General features: G+C 46.1%; 4 protein-coding genes across 11 annotated transcripts; 2 read left to right on the top strand and 2 right to left on the bottom strand.

Annotated features, from left to right (window-relative positions):
- The first annotated feature begins 2285 nt into the window (after positions 1-2285).
- On the top strand, positions 2286-4512 carry nr2c2ap (nuclear receptor 2C2-associated protein). The gene is made up of 4 exons (XM_078108642.1): positions 2286-2417; positions 2577-2667; positions 3057-3162; positions 3301-4512. Exons 1-4 carry the CDS (start codon positions 2353-2355, stop codon positions 3450-3452), a joined length of 414 nt encoding a protein of 137 aa, XP_077964768.1. The 5' UTR covers positions 2286-2352; the 3' UTR covers positions 3453-4512.
- Positions 4343-6975, bottom strand: rfxank (regulatory factor X-associated ankyrin-containing protein). Of its 4 annotated transcripts, none has more exons than XM_078108641.1 (9): positions 6702-6975; positions 6066-6164; positions 5858-5968; positions 5520-5585; positions 5319-5419; positions 5095-5220; positions 4891-4957; positions 4731-4811; positions 4343-4648 (listed from the first exon to the last, which is right to left on the bottom strand). In XM_078108641.1, the coding sequence occupies exons 2-9, from the start codon at positions 6157-6159 to the stop codon at positions 4596-4598; spliced, it is 699 nt and encodes a 232-aa protein (XP_077964767.1). In that variant the 5' UTR covers positions 6160-6164; positions 6702-6975; the 3' UTR covers positions 4343-4595. The 4 variants fall into 4 exon arrangements, with proteins under 4 accessions (XP_077964767.1, XP_040040458.2, XP_040040459.1 ...); XM_040184524.2 differs by having other exon boundaries at positions 4343-4643; positions 6702-6843; XM_040184525.2 differs by lacking the exon at positions 6702-6975 and adding an exon at positions 6271-6513.
- borcs8 (BLOC-1 related complex subunit 8) lies at positions 6463-10424 on the top strand. Of its 5 annotated transcripts, XR_013468670.1 has the most exons (7): positions 6463-6677; positions 6881-6993; positions 7427-7491; positions 7567-7674; positions 8086-8177; positions 9008-9386; positions 9719-10424. XR_013468670.1 is itself a non-coding variant. In XM_078108645.1 (6 exons), exons 1-5 carry the CDS (start codon positions 6641-6643, stop codon positions 8153-8155), a joined length of 366 nt encoding a protein of 121 aa, XP_077964771.1. In that variant the 5' UTR covers positions 6463-6640; the 3' UTR covers positions 8156-8177; positions 9719-10424. The 5 variants fall into 5 exon arrangements, 4 of the variants coding, with proteins under 4 accessions (XP_077964771.1, XP_040040462.1, XP_040040463.2 ...); XM_078108645.1 differs by lacking the exon at positions 9008-9386 and having other exon boundaries at positions 8113-8177; XM_040184528.2 differs by lacking the exon at positions 9008-9386.
- Positions 7877-12686, bottom strand: tmem221 (transmembrane protein 221). Its single transcript, XM_040184522.2, has 3 exons — positions 11532-12686; positions 10239-10324; positions 7877-9473 (listed from the first exon to the last, which is right to left on the bottom strand). Exons 1-3 carry the CDS (start codon positions 11834-11836, stop codon positions 8926-8928), a joined length of 939 nt encoding a protein of 312 aa, XP_040040456.2. The 5' UTR covers positions 11837-12686; the 3' UTR covers positions 7877-8925.
- Positions 12687-15500: the final 2814 nt, after the last annotated feature.

Genomic DNA, 15500 nt, shown 5'->3' with positions numbered 1-15500 from the left:
AGGGGGACAGTTCACCGGGCTCAATACGTCCGCTGTTCCTCCGCTGACATTAATCACCAAACTCATTAAGACCATCTGCACAAGTGCCCACAGCTCATAAACTCTGGATTAGGCCACAGTGAGTTCTCCACCATCCGGAAGGATCTGCTTATTTACTCCTGGAAAGCGCCAACGCCAAGCTACCATTTCAGAGGTTGTTTCTTTTCAGGTATCCTTGAGCAATAAAAAGAAAACATTGGCGAGGGATCGCGAAGAAATTATTGTACCTTCTTCACACTTCACTCGAGTGGAAGCTATTAAAATATATCTGTCGAGGACGACCCTGAGTCTGTTGCCAGGGCCTTAGAGGATTGCTGCAGGCAAAATGCAGATAGCGTGTTGTTTCCGTCACGCACCACAAGGAATGTACTGAGGCTTCGGTGGTGGTGAGCCAACCAGCGCCTGCCCACAAAAGTGACAGCTTGCACGATCAGGACCAACTCAAAAGAGACGCTTGGGCAAACGTGCAGACCTTTCAGGGAATCGATATCCAATGGTCACATTGAGGTTGCGAAAACATTTTCAGCTCAACGTGTTACTCTCCAGAGGAGCCATCAAATGGATCTGTTACCATTAGAACGTGTGTGCAAAGCAAATGACATGAGGATAATTAACAAATAGCTTATGTCATCTGGAAGAGGCTCTTAACAAGTGAGGGAGAAACGGCCGCCAAGACTCCAGGAAAGGTAAAGACATTTCATCAAAACAAAACCAGTCCATCGTAATCCACTAAAAACCACTAAAACAAAAGAGCAACGGCATTCTCAGGAGGTAGAAAGGGGGCGAGGGCTCAGGCTTTTACATCCTTTGTACCCAACTGCCTGCAGGTCATGGAGTCACTGCACCGAGGACCAAGAGCCAACTAGGGTTAATCCCAAAGTTAAGTTGACTAACCGCTGATCCGACGCCCCCCCCCCTCTCCCCCGAAACAGAGGTGACAAAAAGAACCCACGACAGATCAACATTAGCTGCTGTGATGACAAAATGAGAAATGCGGGGCGAGGGAACGGTTTAAGCCGCAACATCAGCAGAGAGGAAGATAATCCTCTAACGGGCATAAAGAGCGAGAGAGGACAGAAACGTCTCATCCAGAGACGGCCGGGACATTTCAGACCCAAACGGGGACAAAACAAGAGCAAGTCATCAAAAGGGGAGTGGGACGAAACTTCAGGTTGTTATGATGTGATGGATGGATTTTTGTTTTTTTCAGTTCTCTCGAGTATTTCATGCATTTCGTTAGCTGTTGGCTCGCAAAAGTGTTAGCCGAGGTTTTAGACGTCGACCGTAACGTTAGCATCAATGTCGCCGAGCAGCAGCACGCATGGGTTTGACACGCCTGTGACCTTCACGGCGCCTTCGCGTGAGGCCCACGCGGTGAGGTTTGGCAACGGCAGCGTCCAAAAGGCGGCGGGCTCTGAGGCACCTGGCCAATTGATAGTTAAGAGGCCCCAATGACGTACATGACTGCAGTCTGAATCCATTGTGTGACATCAGCGCAACGCTCACAAAGTCAAAGTGTGTGAGAGCGTGGTGCCGATTGTGGAAGGTGGGCGGGGGGTGGGGGGGGGATACAGGAGTCCAATCCAGGCGCCCCGGCCCCCTGCGCAATTTTCACGGGGGCTGGATTTCATCACGCTTTTGTATTTCAGACCTATCGATTACCTGCAAATCACTGTGACAAAACCTCAGCAAGAGTTCTCTATCTGCAATACGCCACACACACACACACACACACACACACACACACACACACACACACACACACACACACACACACACACACTTAGTCTGCTGTGTTATTGCTTTCCCTGGTCTATGAAGAGAGATACAGGAATCTGCTTTTAGGGGTGTTTTCTGTACCTTCTTTGATGGGATTATCCAACTGCTGAGAATCAGCTAAATCCTTCAAACTTTTATCTTCACAAGCATTTAAGGATGTAATGTTATTTGTCCTGTCCTGTAAATATTTTTGCTTTGGCCTTTGTCTCCTGTAGACGCCGTTCAGGGCTTAACGGCACAAACATGGAGAACAGTGACGTCACCGGCATTTTACAGGCCGAACCACTGGACACACGGATTACAGACAGAATAATTACATGTGAGGTTTTAAACGCTCTTAAATATTCATTCCGAGCGGCCGAGCGGGACTTAAATAAAGATGGAAATACTTTACCTTCGGTTTGTGGAGCAAACGACCGCCATTTAACTCTTCGGACGGCGCGTCACCTCCATCTAGTGGCGGGAAGAGACACGAGCCAACCGTCGACGCCAACTGTCGTAAAACCAGAAGCAAAAGCGCGTTGCTTTACGGCGATGTGTCATTTAAAAAAAAAAATACACATGGCATCCTCACTGATTTGCAGCGAAACTCAGAGCAGGTAAAACAAATAAAACGATATATAGTCACCGAGACGTTACTAGCGGACTCGACTGCGGTGTTTGAACGTCTTTCTCGCAATAATCAAACACCTAACGACGCTGATGTCAGGCTTTCGGTCTGAGCTAACGCTAGTGGATCTCCGTCTCTCCCGTTTCAGGGTGAGCTCGGTGCTCAACAGAGACGTGAAGCAGTACGGGAAGAAGTTCATGTTCGACTGCAACGAAGAGACGTGCTGGAACTCCGACCAGGTAAAAATACACTTCTCTGTGCTTGTTCTTGCCTCTATATCAAGTAGGCTAACTAGTCATTCCAAAAGTTGGCTTTTTTTTTTTTGCAGTTAAAAATACAAGAAACCGACATGCAGTAGTTTTAAGACACTTCCGCAGGAGTTCACATATTTATTCTATTTCTATAAATTGACTTGTTCCTTGATCTGTTTCATCACCATCCACAATGTGATTCAGTATTTTGCATCAGCTATTTTTTTCCCTGCATTGCATTCTGGGACACGAGTCTGCATTCACTGCAAGCTCAAAAATGAAACATTTGTTACTGTGCACCAGGATCGATTAACACATATTCAGAGATCCATCGAGATCTTCTTAATGCCGAGTCGTCAGCGCTGTGTCTTTGACAGGGTGAAAGCCAGTGGGTGTCTCTGGAGTTCCCCCGACCGGTCAAGGTGTCTGAGATAAAGGTCCAGTTCCAGGGAGGCTTCTCAGCAAAAACATGCAGACTAGACGGTAAATACGTTGTCCTACCGTAAGTTTGTTTGCTGACGTGATTATCAGTCGCCCTCTCGTTTCTTTGTTCTATTACAGACGAGATGTTGGATGTGGGAAGATGAGGTGAAATGATTCTCCATCTGTGCTTCCCCGCAGGTTGCCCAAAAGACGGAGCCTTTGCAGAGATCAGCCATTTTTATCCTGAGGACAACAACTCTCTCCAGATATCCTTCAGACTTCCTGTGCAGATCCAGATTTTTTCTTCGATTTATTATTATTTAATGCCGAATAGTAAAAAAAAAATGTAAATCTTTTATTTTACTAAAATTTTTAAAGTCAATATTTCAATAATCAATAATCCACATAATCAAAAAGTCAATAATAGGGGGATCGATTTGTAGAAATATAATATTGTTTAATAATCTAAAATGAATCAGACTGTCTTTCGCGTTTTATCAGTTACCTCCAGGCCACCGTAGAATGCCGACGCGTTCAGGTGATCACCTAAAAACGGTTAATTCTAAACCCTTTAATCAAGGTTTACAACCACATGATCACGTGACTAGATTACCTTTTGACTGAACTCTGCAATACTCTACTTTGACGCACACTTCCCCGGGCTCGTCCCAGCAGCTCGGGCCGTACCTGTCACTATAAACGCAGCGTTACCGCTCTGGATGGTTCAGAATAAGTATCGGACAATATTTTTCCTGCTCGTGCTTATATCATCAACGCCACGGTTATCTTGTTCTTAACTCCACACCCACAGCTTTCCCATAAAGGAGGCCCCCGCAGTGGACAAAGTAAAAATAAAGTTTGAGAATAGTGGCGACTTTTTTGGAAGGGTTATTGTTTATTCCTTGGACGTCCTGGGAGAAAAAACCTCATGACCATTTTCTTTTTCCTTTTCTCGTGAGAGAGAGGAAGTGAGTCTTGCGTGAAGTACGGGATGCTCCGCGGTGTGGTGGCACTTGTGGGGGGGGGGGGAAACTTGTCGTCTGCGCCGCCACCTACAGCAACTGATGTGAACGTGGCCTTTTTTGGTATGGTCGCTCTTGTGGAATCCGTCACAACATCTCAACCCTCAGTGCTCCAACGCGGATGTTGTGAGTGAATAACAGAACGAGAAATCATGCTCCCCGTGCGCAGATGGTGCCTGTTAAGTTAAAGTGCCATTCCAGAGGAACACTGAGTAAAAAAAAATACATTTTTTTTTTTATTCAAACTTAACAGTGTTACAGTGAAAGTGTCTTTCAGCCAAATAAAAACTGCTGCACTGTGTTGTATTTTGGTCCTTAAAATGCTTCAGTACATTGTAATACAAAGAATTGAAAGACCACAAATGGAATAAACAATTTTTTAAAATAAGTTTCCCCAGGTTGAGTGTCCCCATGTGCATGCACGTATATTAGTTGTAGATCGTTTCGCTCCCCTCCGGCTGGCAGCCAGTGTCACGTTGGTGGCTTGTACAGTTTCAGGATGTGATCCTCCAGCACTTTCTGAACTAGGGCACAAAATAAATGAACACGTGGATTCAGCAGTAACCTTTTACGATAAGCAAAAACCCATAAAAAGACCATGCTTACTCTTCTTGTGTCCGAGGGCAACAGCCAAGGCCATCGGCGTGTACCCGGAATCCGACTCAATGGTCATGTCTGCCCCTTTGGCTTAAAGAGAGGTCAGGAATTAAAAAAACTATTCAAGACCGAATTAATCGGGACTTCACGCCATTGACACACAACGTACCTAACAGGGCCTCCACACATTTGATGTGGTTTCCTCGCACGGCGTAAAGAAGAGGAGTTCCACCGTTCTGAGTTTAAAAGAAATACAGCTTAATTTCAAACAAAATAAGAGATCACATCGTAGTCATACAGCAGTCGATGTGCGTTGGCTCGCTGTAGCGTATTCATCTGGTGGACCTGTGATGTAAAGATAGTCCGTTCATACCCAGTCATAAGTGTCAATGTCCACTCCATGTCTGAGAAGAGACTCAACGATGTCCACGTAACCTCCGGAGCTGGCCAGCGTCAGGGCGCTCTCTCGCTCCCTCGCAATTGTTTTGGGGTCCGCCCCCTCGAAGAAAAAAAATGAATGAGAATGAACTCCAATGCAACGCGAGAGAGAGAGCGCTTGGACACGCGTTTCCTTGACGATAGTCGCTCGCGTCTAACCTTTTCCAGGAGAAAATCCAGCGCCGCTTTCTCTCCGAAGGCCGCGGCCCACATGAGAGGCGTGAAGCCACGCTCGTCCTGTTGGCTCAGCAGCGAACCGTCTGCAAAAGGGAAAAACGGGTCACGGGGCGCATCACTGGGAAATGTGGTTGGATTCCACGCCTGGCATTGACTCTGCTGGCTGACGTCCTGATTCCTCACCTTTAGTCAGGTGTGCAGCCACCTGTGAAATGTCGCCTTGTGCCGCTAACTGGTGGATGGACAGAGCTGATGGGGAAAAAAAGGCTTTGATAACTTCATAGGCTCAATACAGATGAAATACTGGGGAATAAAATAGTTTTTAAACTGCTTTATTGCATTTGTCGCGTCATTTCATTAAACTTTATTAAACTTGACTGGCATGTGTTGCTTTTTAACATCATACTGCGACATAATGGTGTTGATGTAACTTTGTTTTTCTTTTGCAAACTAGTTTGAACTACCGTTTCTAAGTAGCTTCAGGTGACCCAAACTGGACCGATCACTAAACCGGGACTCACAGTCTAACGTGGCGGGGCGCACCGTCACCTCGTTCCCGCGCTGCTTGTTGGTCAGAGTCGTGGAGTGGACGAACGAACCTTCTTCATCCACATCCAGCTGCTCTGGAGGCTCTGCACCGAGGAGACACCGAACACGGGGATGTTACACGGAAAGGAAAACGTATGTTGAAAGATAACATGTATACTTATTTTCATGAGGCACGGATACCATCGGACCGCTCGTCCCTGGACTCGGATGGACAATCGCGAGCGTTAGGTGGCCGGATGTCATCCGCAACCTCTTCATCACCTCTGGCTTCCATGATCGCTGCAAAACACAAACAAAACTTTGGCTGCCGAACATCCCGTTTGCAGCCCCTCGAGCGAAAAGTACCGCGAATGAGTTTAAAAACACGACGGCATCGTCCACTCACCACATCCAGCGACACGCACTCCGATTTGCGCCGAGTTCCTTTCGGTAAAACTGAAAGTAAATTGTTTCGTTGCCCGATCGAAGTGTATCGAGATAAATCAACGTTACGTATCGCCCAGTTAATTAGCTATGCAATTAGTAGACTATTGTAATAGAATGAATCCAATTTTATTCCAACCATGTGTGACCTACTACGGCGTTTTCGGACTATTTGAGAGGAAGAACTCATTTCTCCTGATCGACGTTTCGCTCCGGACGATTATCGGTGTGACACATGACAACAAATACACGGAAGAACCGAGTATCCGCTCACACAAGCGGCATTGTGTTAATATTAGTGTTATTTCTGACTGTCATAACCTGCCGGCACTATGGAGGACCAGGAGATGCAGCTGAAAGTGAGACGAGGTGAACCACAAATAATGAACTTACCTCATTGTTAGCTTGAAGCTGTTTGCTCACATTAGCCGCTGAGCTAAAGCTAAACAACGCCAGCAGTGTTTACATCGTTGTTCGTCCCGTGATGCGGGACGTTGTGTGTGTGTTTTTTGTTCTCGCTAACACGGCTCGTGTGTTCTCTGCATTGGACTGCACGTCATTTGAACACACAGTGAGTGACAAATTCACGGAGAGCATGTACGTGCTGGCTAACGAGCCGTCGGTGGCTCTCTACAGGCTGCAGGAGCACGTCAGAAGGTCGCTGCCTGAGCTGGTGCAACACAAGGTATCCGTCCTGTGACACGCCAGGAGAAAAGGACTGAACCATGAATACTATTTATTTACTGTTTCTCATCATCTTTATTTATTTATAACACCGCTCCCCAAAAACGAAATCACAACAACTAATCCAGACCCTAATTTCCTCCCTTCTAGAATACTGTAATCCTTTTCATTCTTAAACGTTGTCGCAATTATTGTGCAAGACAATACATTGCGGATGTTGTTGCCTTACACTCACCCGACTCTTAGAGTCTATTGATTTATAAATCCCTTAATTGTAATGCTGAGCTTTACGTTTCAAAACCTTTTATTGTGCTCCAAACCCCCTCGGGTCAGATAATGCAAAAAATCCAACAGCCCGACATTTGTTCATTTATTCCAAATTTGATTTTTTTTTTTCTTGAATATTTGATGGTTTTATTATTTTTCTCACACAGTCGGACATGCAGAGCTGGGAGGAGCAGAGCCAAGGAGCCATCTACTCTGTGGAGTACGCGTGCAGGTGAGGAGAGGTCCGCTTATCTGCTGTCAACTCAATAACCACATGTTAACCGCTTGTTTTTATTTTTTTTTGTAGTGCCGTGAAGAGCATGACAAACAGCAGCTTGTACTTCAAAAATATCGACAGCCTCCTGCGTCAAGCCATCAGCATGAAGGAGCAGATTAGCAGCTCTCAAGGACGCAGGTAGGAGGCAGCAGTGAACATGAGAGCCGGGGGTGAAATATGATGGTGAAAAAAAAAGGTTTTGAGGTACTGCAACATTTGTCCAGTTAGTTGTCGTGGCCAGTATCCATCACTTTTCCCAAATTTCTTTGCATAGTTAACTTAAAGTGAGAGTCGAAAGTGACTCTGTTGTTGTTATTCATTCTTTACAGCACATCAAACCTTTTTGTTCATGTTGTTTTTATTTAATACTTTATAATCATTTGTATCACTTAACATTTTTGGACATCAGCAAAACACATTCTTTAAGTTTAATCCACTTCAAGAGCCCAATAACTGCAAAATATTTATTCTTTTGTAGTTATGGGAGCTTCATGTTTTCAGTTCTGTCTATGCTTTCTTTTTATTTCCCCCACTGACATCCGCATGAAGCTTACACGATGTGACCCCCTCTCCCAGTCCCCTTGTCTCTGCTCCACATGCACCTTCCACTTCCTCATGACCTCTGGACCGAGGTGTCCAAGGTTAGTATTTCCTCCAGACATGATCACATTTAGCCCTGTATCACATATTCTTTTACAGAAATATTTCAAACATGCATTTAAATGACAATTAAAGCTAAGTTTCTATTTTTTTTATACAGAATTGTATTTTTCTAAAATGTATTATATGTATGATATGAACCAAACATGATAAACACATCAACACTAACTTTTGGCAAAAAGTCAACATATACAGGAGAAGTATTTGCATTATTACAAAAAGCTATACATTTTACAGATTGACACTCGGGCAACACCGGTGAGTTTAAAATCAAGCTCATTCACACTACATGTTCTAAGTTGTGCTCAATGTTTTTTCAACAAATTCCAAATTCTTTACAATCCGAACAGTAGAAATCAGAAGGCGAGAGCGCTGGAGTCTGACGATGGCGTCTGCGATCAGTTGGGATGAACGCACAGTAAAAAGCTACAAAAGGGGTGTGAAATGGTGGCTCATGGAGTAGAGAAGGTGCGCCTAACCCTAACCTCTGAGAACCGCAAGGTGGGTAGTTCGAGCCCTGGCTGCTCCATGAAGTCCTTGAAGTGTCCCTGAGCAAGACACCTAACCCCTAATTGCTCCCCGGGCAAAAACGTAAAAAGCCATGGGTTAAAAATGCAATGTAAGTCGCTTTGGATAAAAGCGTCTGCTAAATGACCTGTAATGAAACGACACCTGTGCGAGCGGCCCCCTCGGGCTTGATGCTTAAAGGTCAGCGGGTCTTGCGCCGCGTCAAACCAGGGTCGAGTCTTTTGCGGAAATCCCCGACTTGCGCGCGAGGACGCTCCTCATTTCGTTGTTGACCCCGTTCCAGGGTTTAGCCTGGGCCTGCAGCAGACCGGATTCGGTGGACAGGGTCCTGTGCATTCGGGAGCCGCTGCCGCCGCTGCTGTAGCCGTCCTTGTCTCCGGCGTGGCCCCCGGCGGCCGAGTACTGCGGCTGCTGGTACTGCGGCTGCTGGTACTGCGGCGGCCTCGGGTCGCCACACGGCGGGTAGGACATCTGCTGCTGGAGGTGGGACTGGCTGCGGTGCATCCGCGGTTTGTCCGCGCCGACCTTGAGCTCGCGCCGCCGGGGGGCGGGCACGTCGCAGACGCCGCGGTCGTTGTGAAAGAGGGTGTCGAGGCGGTCGCCGCCGCCGCCGCGCTTCCCCCCGCGAGACGCTTTGACCAGCGTGTGGATCACGATGACCAGTAAGACCAAGATCCCCGAGGAGAGCACGCAGGCGCTCGCTACGCCCGTCTCCACCTCAAATATCAGGAGCATGAAGATGGACATGGCTGCAGAGGAAGAGAAGGAAACGCAGAATCAGTTATTACGGGAAAACACTGTTTGTTTTCTGTTCATCTATAAGGAGCCAAATTACTTTAAACAAAAGTTGTTTTACTTCTTTTTTTATTTTTTTTACTTCACTTGATGTTTTTTTGCGTCACATCTTAGCAAGGAAAAAAAAACCCAACTGCTGTTGAAATGTCGTGTAAAGGCTGGCTATTCTTAGCGGAGCTATCTCTATGTTTATCTGCAGGAAAAGGGCCGTGGACGCGAGCGCGCTGAAGGAAGGGGGAGAAAAGCACGGCTCTGGGATGTGACGCGACTTCCTGAGACGTCGGCTTCTGCTGCCCCTTCCTCTAGACCCAGGCCGAGGTGGGCGTTGTTAGGGCGACGACCCCCCCCCCCCCCCCCCCCCACCCTGCACCACCACCACCACCCACCAGTACAAGCCGCTCAGTGGAACAGAGCAACACACGCGCCGCCGGGTGCAGCATTAAAAACACTTGAGTCATGGAGGCTGCTCAAAGAATGCATTGTTCTCTGGGACTCGCTGGACGGGCCAGAGAGCCTCTGCTGTCGGTTCTGTGCTGCGCTGCTAATGTTTTGGTCACTGGAATTTGTTTGTACCCTGCATGCAAATTGTAAAAGCCATAGAAGCAAGGTGCAGCAGCAGGCAATAATCCGTGCCCGTCTTGCAGGATAAAATGGATGCAAGAATAAGCAACAGAATACAGGTTTTTCTCTCGTTTTTTTTTTTTATTTCTTTTTCTTACCTGCCAGGTAGACAGAAACGCCGAGGCAGAACAGTCCGATGGCCACGTGTCGCACTGCTCTGCTGTCTAAAAGAAACCAGTCTGCTCTGTGGGAACAAATGTCGGATGTTCAGTGCTGTGGCTCTGGCACGTTTACGCCTTAACATTGCTACTCATCTGTGTATAAATGAAGACAACTTCACGCAACATCTTCTGCGTTGATATTTTCCTTTGTGTCGTTTCATTGCAACATTTTTTGCTTTCCGATTCACACTTGGTCGTGGTCCTTTTCTTTGGTTTCTCCCCGGATAAGTTTTAGAACTGAACCTGACGCATCGGATACTTCGTTTGAATAAAAAGCTCATTATTAGTCACATTTTCTTGGAATGCACCCGTCTGTCAGCGGGGAGGTCCTGTGGTCTGCTGCTGGCCTCGTAGACCGACGTGGGAAAGGGCCAGCGAGAGGCCGTGCGCTGGGTGAATAATGAGAGGAAGGCCATTGTTTCCACTCATAGGGTTTTCAGAGGGGGGGGGGGGGCAGCCAGCCAGCAGCCAGCCAGCAGCATTGCAGGGCCTCTGCACTTTGACACGTTAAGGAAGGCCCTTTTATACTTCTGAAACCGCTCTCTTTTTATGAAACCTGATGCAGTGCACCAGGATCTGAAGTGGTCTACAGAGACAAGAATATTATGCGCCTGCAGTGAAAAGACACTTATTAAATACGTTAAATGGTCCTTCCAAGCAACACGGACTGCGTTGAACCTTTGAAGAAATAGTACTTTCCTTAAAAGGAGGATGTTTTTTGGAGGCTTTCATTCAATTATGAAGAGCTTATTTAAGGCAATAACTAACTTTGCTCTGCCTTCATTTTAAAAGTTACTTTTGCGCAACACAAAAACTAACGCCTTAGAGATTAGAATAAAGTTGGATTGGCATTTATGCCAAATGTCCCCAACATTTCAAAATAAACTAGGATTTAATGTTGCAAACCATGCAGCTTAGAAGTTGTTTATTTAGTTAAAGTGAAGTTATGGAACTCTTGTTTGCTAACATTAGCCACCGAAGCTAACAGCACAAGTCGGGTCGGCCCTTATTGCTTTTATTTTATTGATTTATTGATTGATTTCCAGGCGCGTATTAATACCGCAATTAGCGACCACGCCGCCACAGGTGCGTTTACGCTTTCAAAACTGACCGGAACTCGCTGTTTCTGGGACTATTTGACCGAAGTGAGTGAAGCGGCCGACGGAACGCAGGTTGTTTTTTTTTTGTGTGTTTTTCTTAAAACTGTCGGTAGACATGCAGGCGAAGTACCTCTCGGCGTCGTCCTCTCCTCCGCAGACCTCCGTGGAGAAGTATCCGTGGAGGAGACACACCACCACGGAGCTCAGGTGCAGGCTGAGCGACAGGGCGCACAGCACCGTGCACACGGGCAGCAGGACGGCCCAGATCTGAGCCGGGATCAGCGAGGAGGTGGACGGGGGGGGCGACTCCTTCTCTCCGGTCTGCACGGAGCGGAGCTGGAAAATCAGGATGACCGACAAAACCGACATGACGGCCGATAAGATCCCCAGTAGAGACAGAACTATGAGGGACCGCTGGCTGTACTTGAGCGTCATCTTTATCTCCAGGTTTCTGCAGAGGATTAAAAAAAAAAAAGTTTCTCCTTTTTCCGGCTCGGACTTTCTGATTAAAACTTCTCATGTGGTGCGAAGCTCCTCGAAAAGTTGCGGTGGCATTGGGGTGAGAATACAAAAAACAATCCCCCCCCCAAATGTTCCCCTCGTCGGTCCCGTCGGGATGGATCGTTGTTTCCTCCCCAACATGCAGCAGTTTGCGCCCTGCTGCTCAGTCGGAGCATGTGATGGGCTTTAAATCGCCCAGATTAAAAACTTCTCGACAACAATGGAGTTGTTTTTTTTTTTGTTCCCCCCCCCGCGCTCCTGGATCCTCGGAAACAAAACGCGGACGCGCTCCTGGGAGAAAGCGCGCACCCCCGCGAAGGGCCAAACAAAGGGCCTTAAAACAACCACGCACGGCGGGCCTCATTAAATGCTCTTTTAATTTCACTGCACAGAAAGTAAGCCGGAAGCATTCGTTTCTTGGGTCTATGCTCCAAAATAAAAAGCAATGTGAAATTAATAAAACGTGTGCGTTGTCTTTCCCGCGCTGATAGCTGAGCCTACTTCCTGTGATATGATCCTTTTTATCCTCGTAAGGTGATTAAAGGATTACACGGAGCCACTTTTTATTGTCTTCTCGCTAATACACAAAGAAACAATTGGCATTTTTGAACAGTTGCTCAAATAAAAATGTGATTCCGTGCAAGATAAACTTTTAAAGAAATTTTGAATACATTTTTTTTACTCCTCGTGCTGCTCCTCTCTAATCCGCTCTGCCGTGGAAACGCGCACCGTTTACCCGGGATGCTCTTCCCTCCACCCGCCTTGCATCCACCTTTTTTTACATTAAAGCACCCTCCGCTGCACTTTGGTATCTGCTTGTGTTGTACCTGCCTTATTATGTGACATTCAATATGAACTTTATTTAGACTTCTCATACGCCGGACCACAAACGCCTCAACTTCATCTCTGCGACCTGTGCTACAGGGGCCTTATTGTTCTGTTGGTTGGGGTTGGATGGTGGTGGTGGTGGGGGGGCAGTGGTGTTCGTAAAGGTGAGGCCCTCATTCTGTTGAGATGTAGATAAGACTGCAGCTATAAAGGTACACAATGTGAACAATTGCTCTCGCACATGCACGCTGACCATGGAGGCTATATTTGAATCCGACAGCCTCACCACATGCTCTAAAAGGGCCGCGGCTGATCTTGTCGAAAGCAGAAGTGAGAAGTTTCAGGAAAAAGAAAGAAAAAAAGAAAATGGACTCGATGCACGGAAAGTTCTCAAAGGCACCTTAACCTCTCGCTCTCTGGGTGTTTTATCAGTAGTATGTAAATCCGCCTTCCCGGGGGCCCCCGCAGCGTTCAGAGTAAATGCAGCCAGAAGAACACTTGCACCCATGAAAGATCTAGTCCCCCCCCCCCCCCCCCCCCGGAGCTGCAGGTTATTAGCTGCATCTACAGATGGGTCTCTGTCGGATTGATGGCGCCCGCGCAGATGACTCCTGCGGGGAGACGCTCGCTGTGGCAGTCTGCAGGGATGTTGCTAACCGTTGCATCAGATACACAGTTTGAGTTTTTACCTCCCGGGGATCTCGAATTCTGCGCCTGTGTGTGTGTGTGTGTGTGTGTGTGTGAGAAACAGAGTTGTTGTCCACACTTCCACAGATGATCTGTGCTAATACATTTGTCGCTGTATTATATTTAGGAGTGCATTGTGTCACATCCCAGAAATACTCAATAGTGCAGCTCATGCAGTGATTCGGTTATTACCTCTAAATATATCTGTCAAGCTGACAGCATGTCTGTTTTCCATTAGTGTCTTTCGCTCAGCTTTTGAGCATTTTATACCCCCCCCCCCCTTTTTTACTCTTCGTCTGTCCCCCTCCTTCACTTTCATTAGTGACACATACACTCTCTTTATAGAATATTAACAGCAAAATGAGCTCTACAGCAAATTATTGTATGGCAGCCGTGATTAGGATTCATTTGTGTGTTTTTCGACGCGCTGAACACATTAGTAACGTAACCGTAAATGGCTGCACACCCCCGGCCCCCCCCCTCCTGAAGCTTAAACGTTTGCGTTGCGTTGAACAAACGGTTGTTTCTGGCGGCTGCAGCTCGCGGTGGTGTTGTAACAAATTAAAGCCTTTTGTTGGGTGTTCTTGTCATTTTGTCCGTCTGCGTCTGAGTCGAATTCAAGTTCACGGCCTCAGAGAAAAAAGTAATTACACAGGAATCCACTCTGACCGTCTAAACAAAACATCAGAAATTGATCTCGGGGAAACTAAGGCACACATGTATATCATATATATATATATATATATATATATATATATATATATATATATATCTGACCCTATAATTAACCTGTGGGGATTCGGTTACCTCTCGAAGGGGCTTCAGCAGAGTGAATGTCAGCATTCGTGAACCAGAAGGTCACCGTGATGTGCAAATACCATTTTTAAGGCACAACCCCCAATCTTTAGACCTGATGATATTTATCACAGCATGACGTCATTGAGCCGCAACCCTTTATTGAAAAGCCATCGATGGGTTCCAAAAGGAACTCTGACTTTCTCTGTTTGGAACATGTTGTCGTAAAATGAGAGATAAAAACAAGATGTTTAACCCTTTACTGCGTTTCAAATACAAATATATTGTCGCAATAATAATAATAATAATAGCATTTCAGTCATTTAACACCAAACGGAGGGCAGCCATATAAACCCTGTGAAAAAAAACTGATCTCAGGTGATCAGGTTCAGATCATCACTTCCACAGAGAATGTGTCTTCAGGTACTGCAGGTCTTCTGGTTGCCATGGGGACGGTACTGAGATGAATCCAAGAGGTCATGAGATCATTAGAGGAGAAATTAGAATTGTGATGCACGACGTTTCCTTCATTTGTTCTCCTCACATCCCTCGTGTGTCAGAGGCGATCGCTGCGTTTCTCACAACTAGTGGCAACAATTCCAAAGAAGAAGAGATCTGTGAGTATTTCAGTCTCACCACAATCCTCCATCATTCCTTTGGATTGATTTTACTTCCTTCACGTCAGTTTCAGTTTCTGCCATCTGGAACGCTCCTCAGAGTCTCACCTGCTGCCACCGATCCTCCTCCGAAAGGAGGAAAAAGGTAGTTGGACTTATCGGGTGTTTTGACTGCACTTATTGTTTGTGGTTTTGTGTCTTATAGTTGTGCGCTGAACGTATGCTTCCAATGCAAAATCATCAATTTTCCAGCTGGATAAATCAACTTTAAGACTTTAAGGTATTATTAATAAGTAACCTAATTATTTGTAACTATTAAATAATATTTAGATAGTTTCTCATTTTATGAGATAAAGTCATTAGTAAGTAATTGTAATTAACTTATTGAGTTTCTTAGTATTTCTGAAATGAGTCATTTTTAAGACATTTTAATTCAGAATATTGATAGTAGGCAAGTTTCTAATTATTTTGTCATTCTAATCATAATAAAAAATCGGCTTCCATAGTATTTAAAAGTATTTTCAACTCCGCTACTTAAAGAAAGAAAAGGCTCCTCGCGACACATAAAATATTTAAAAGACGTTGGAGGGACTGGTGCGTTCGAGGGCGGATGGGAGGCGCAGGAGCTCGTCCAATGGCGCCGCGGAGGAGGAGGAGGAGGAGGAGGAGGA

The sequence above is a fragment of the Gasterosteus aculeatus genome, chromosome 8 (genome assembly GCF_964276395.1).
Source record: "Gasterosteus aculeatus chromosome 8, fGasAcu3.hap1.1, whole genome shotgun sequence".
NCBI lineage: Eukaryota > Metazoa > Chordata > Actinopteri > Perciformes > Gasterosteidae > Gasterosteus > Gasterosteus aculeatus.
Note: the sequence above shows the minus strand (reverse complement) of the source record. Positions and strands in the feature narration are given on the sequence as shown.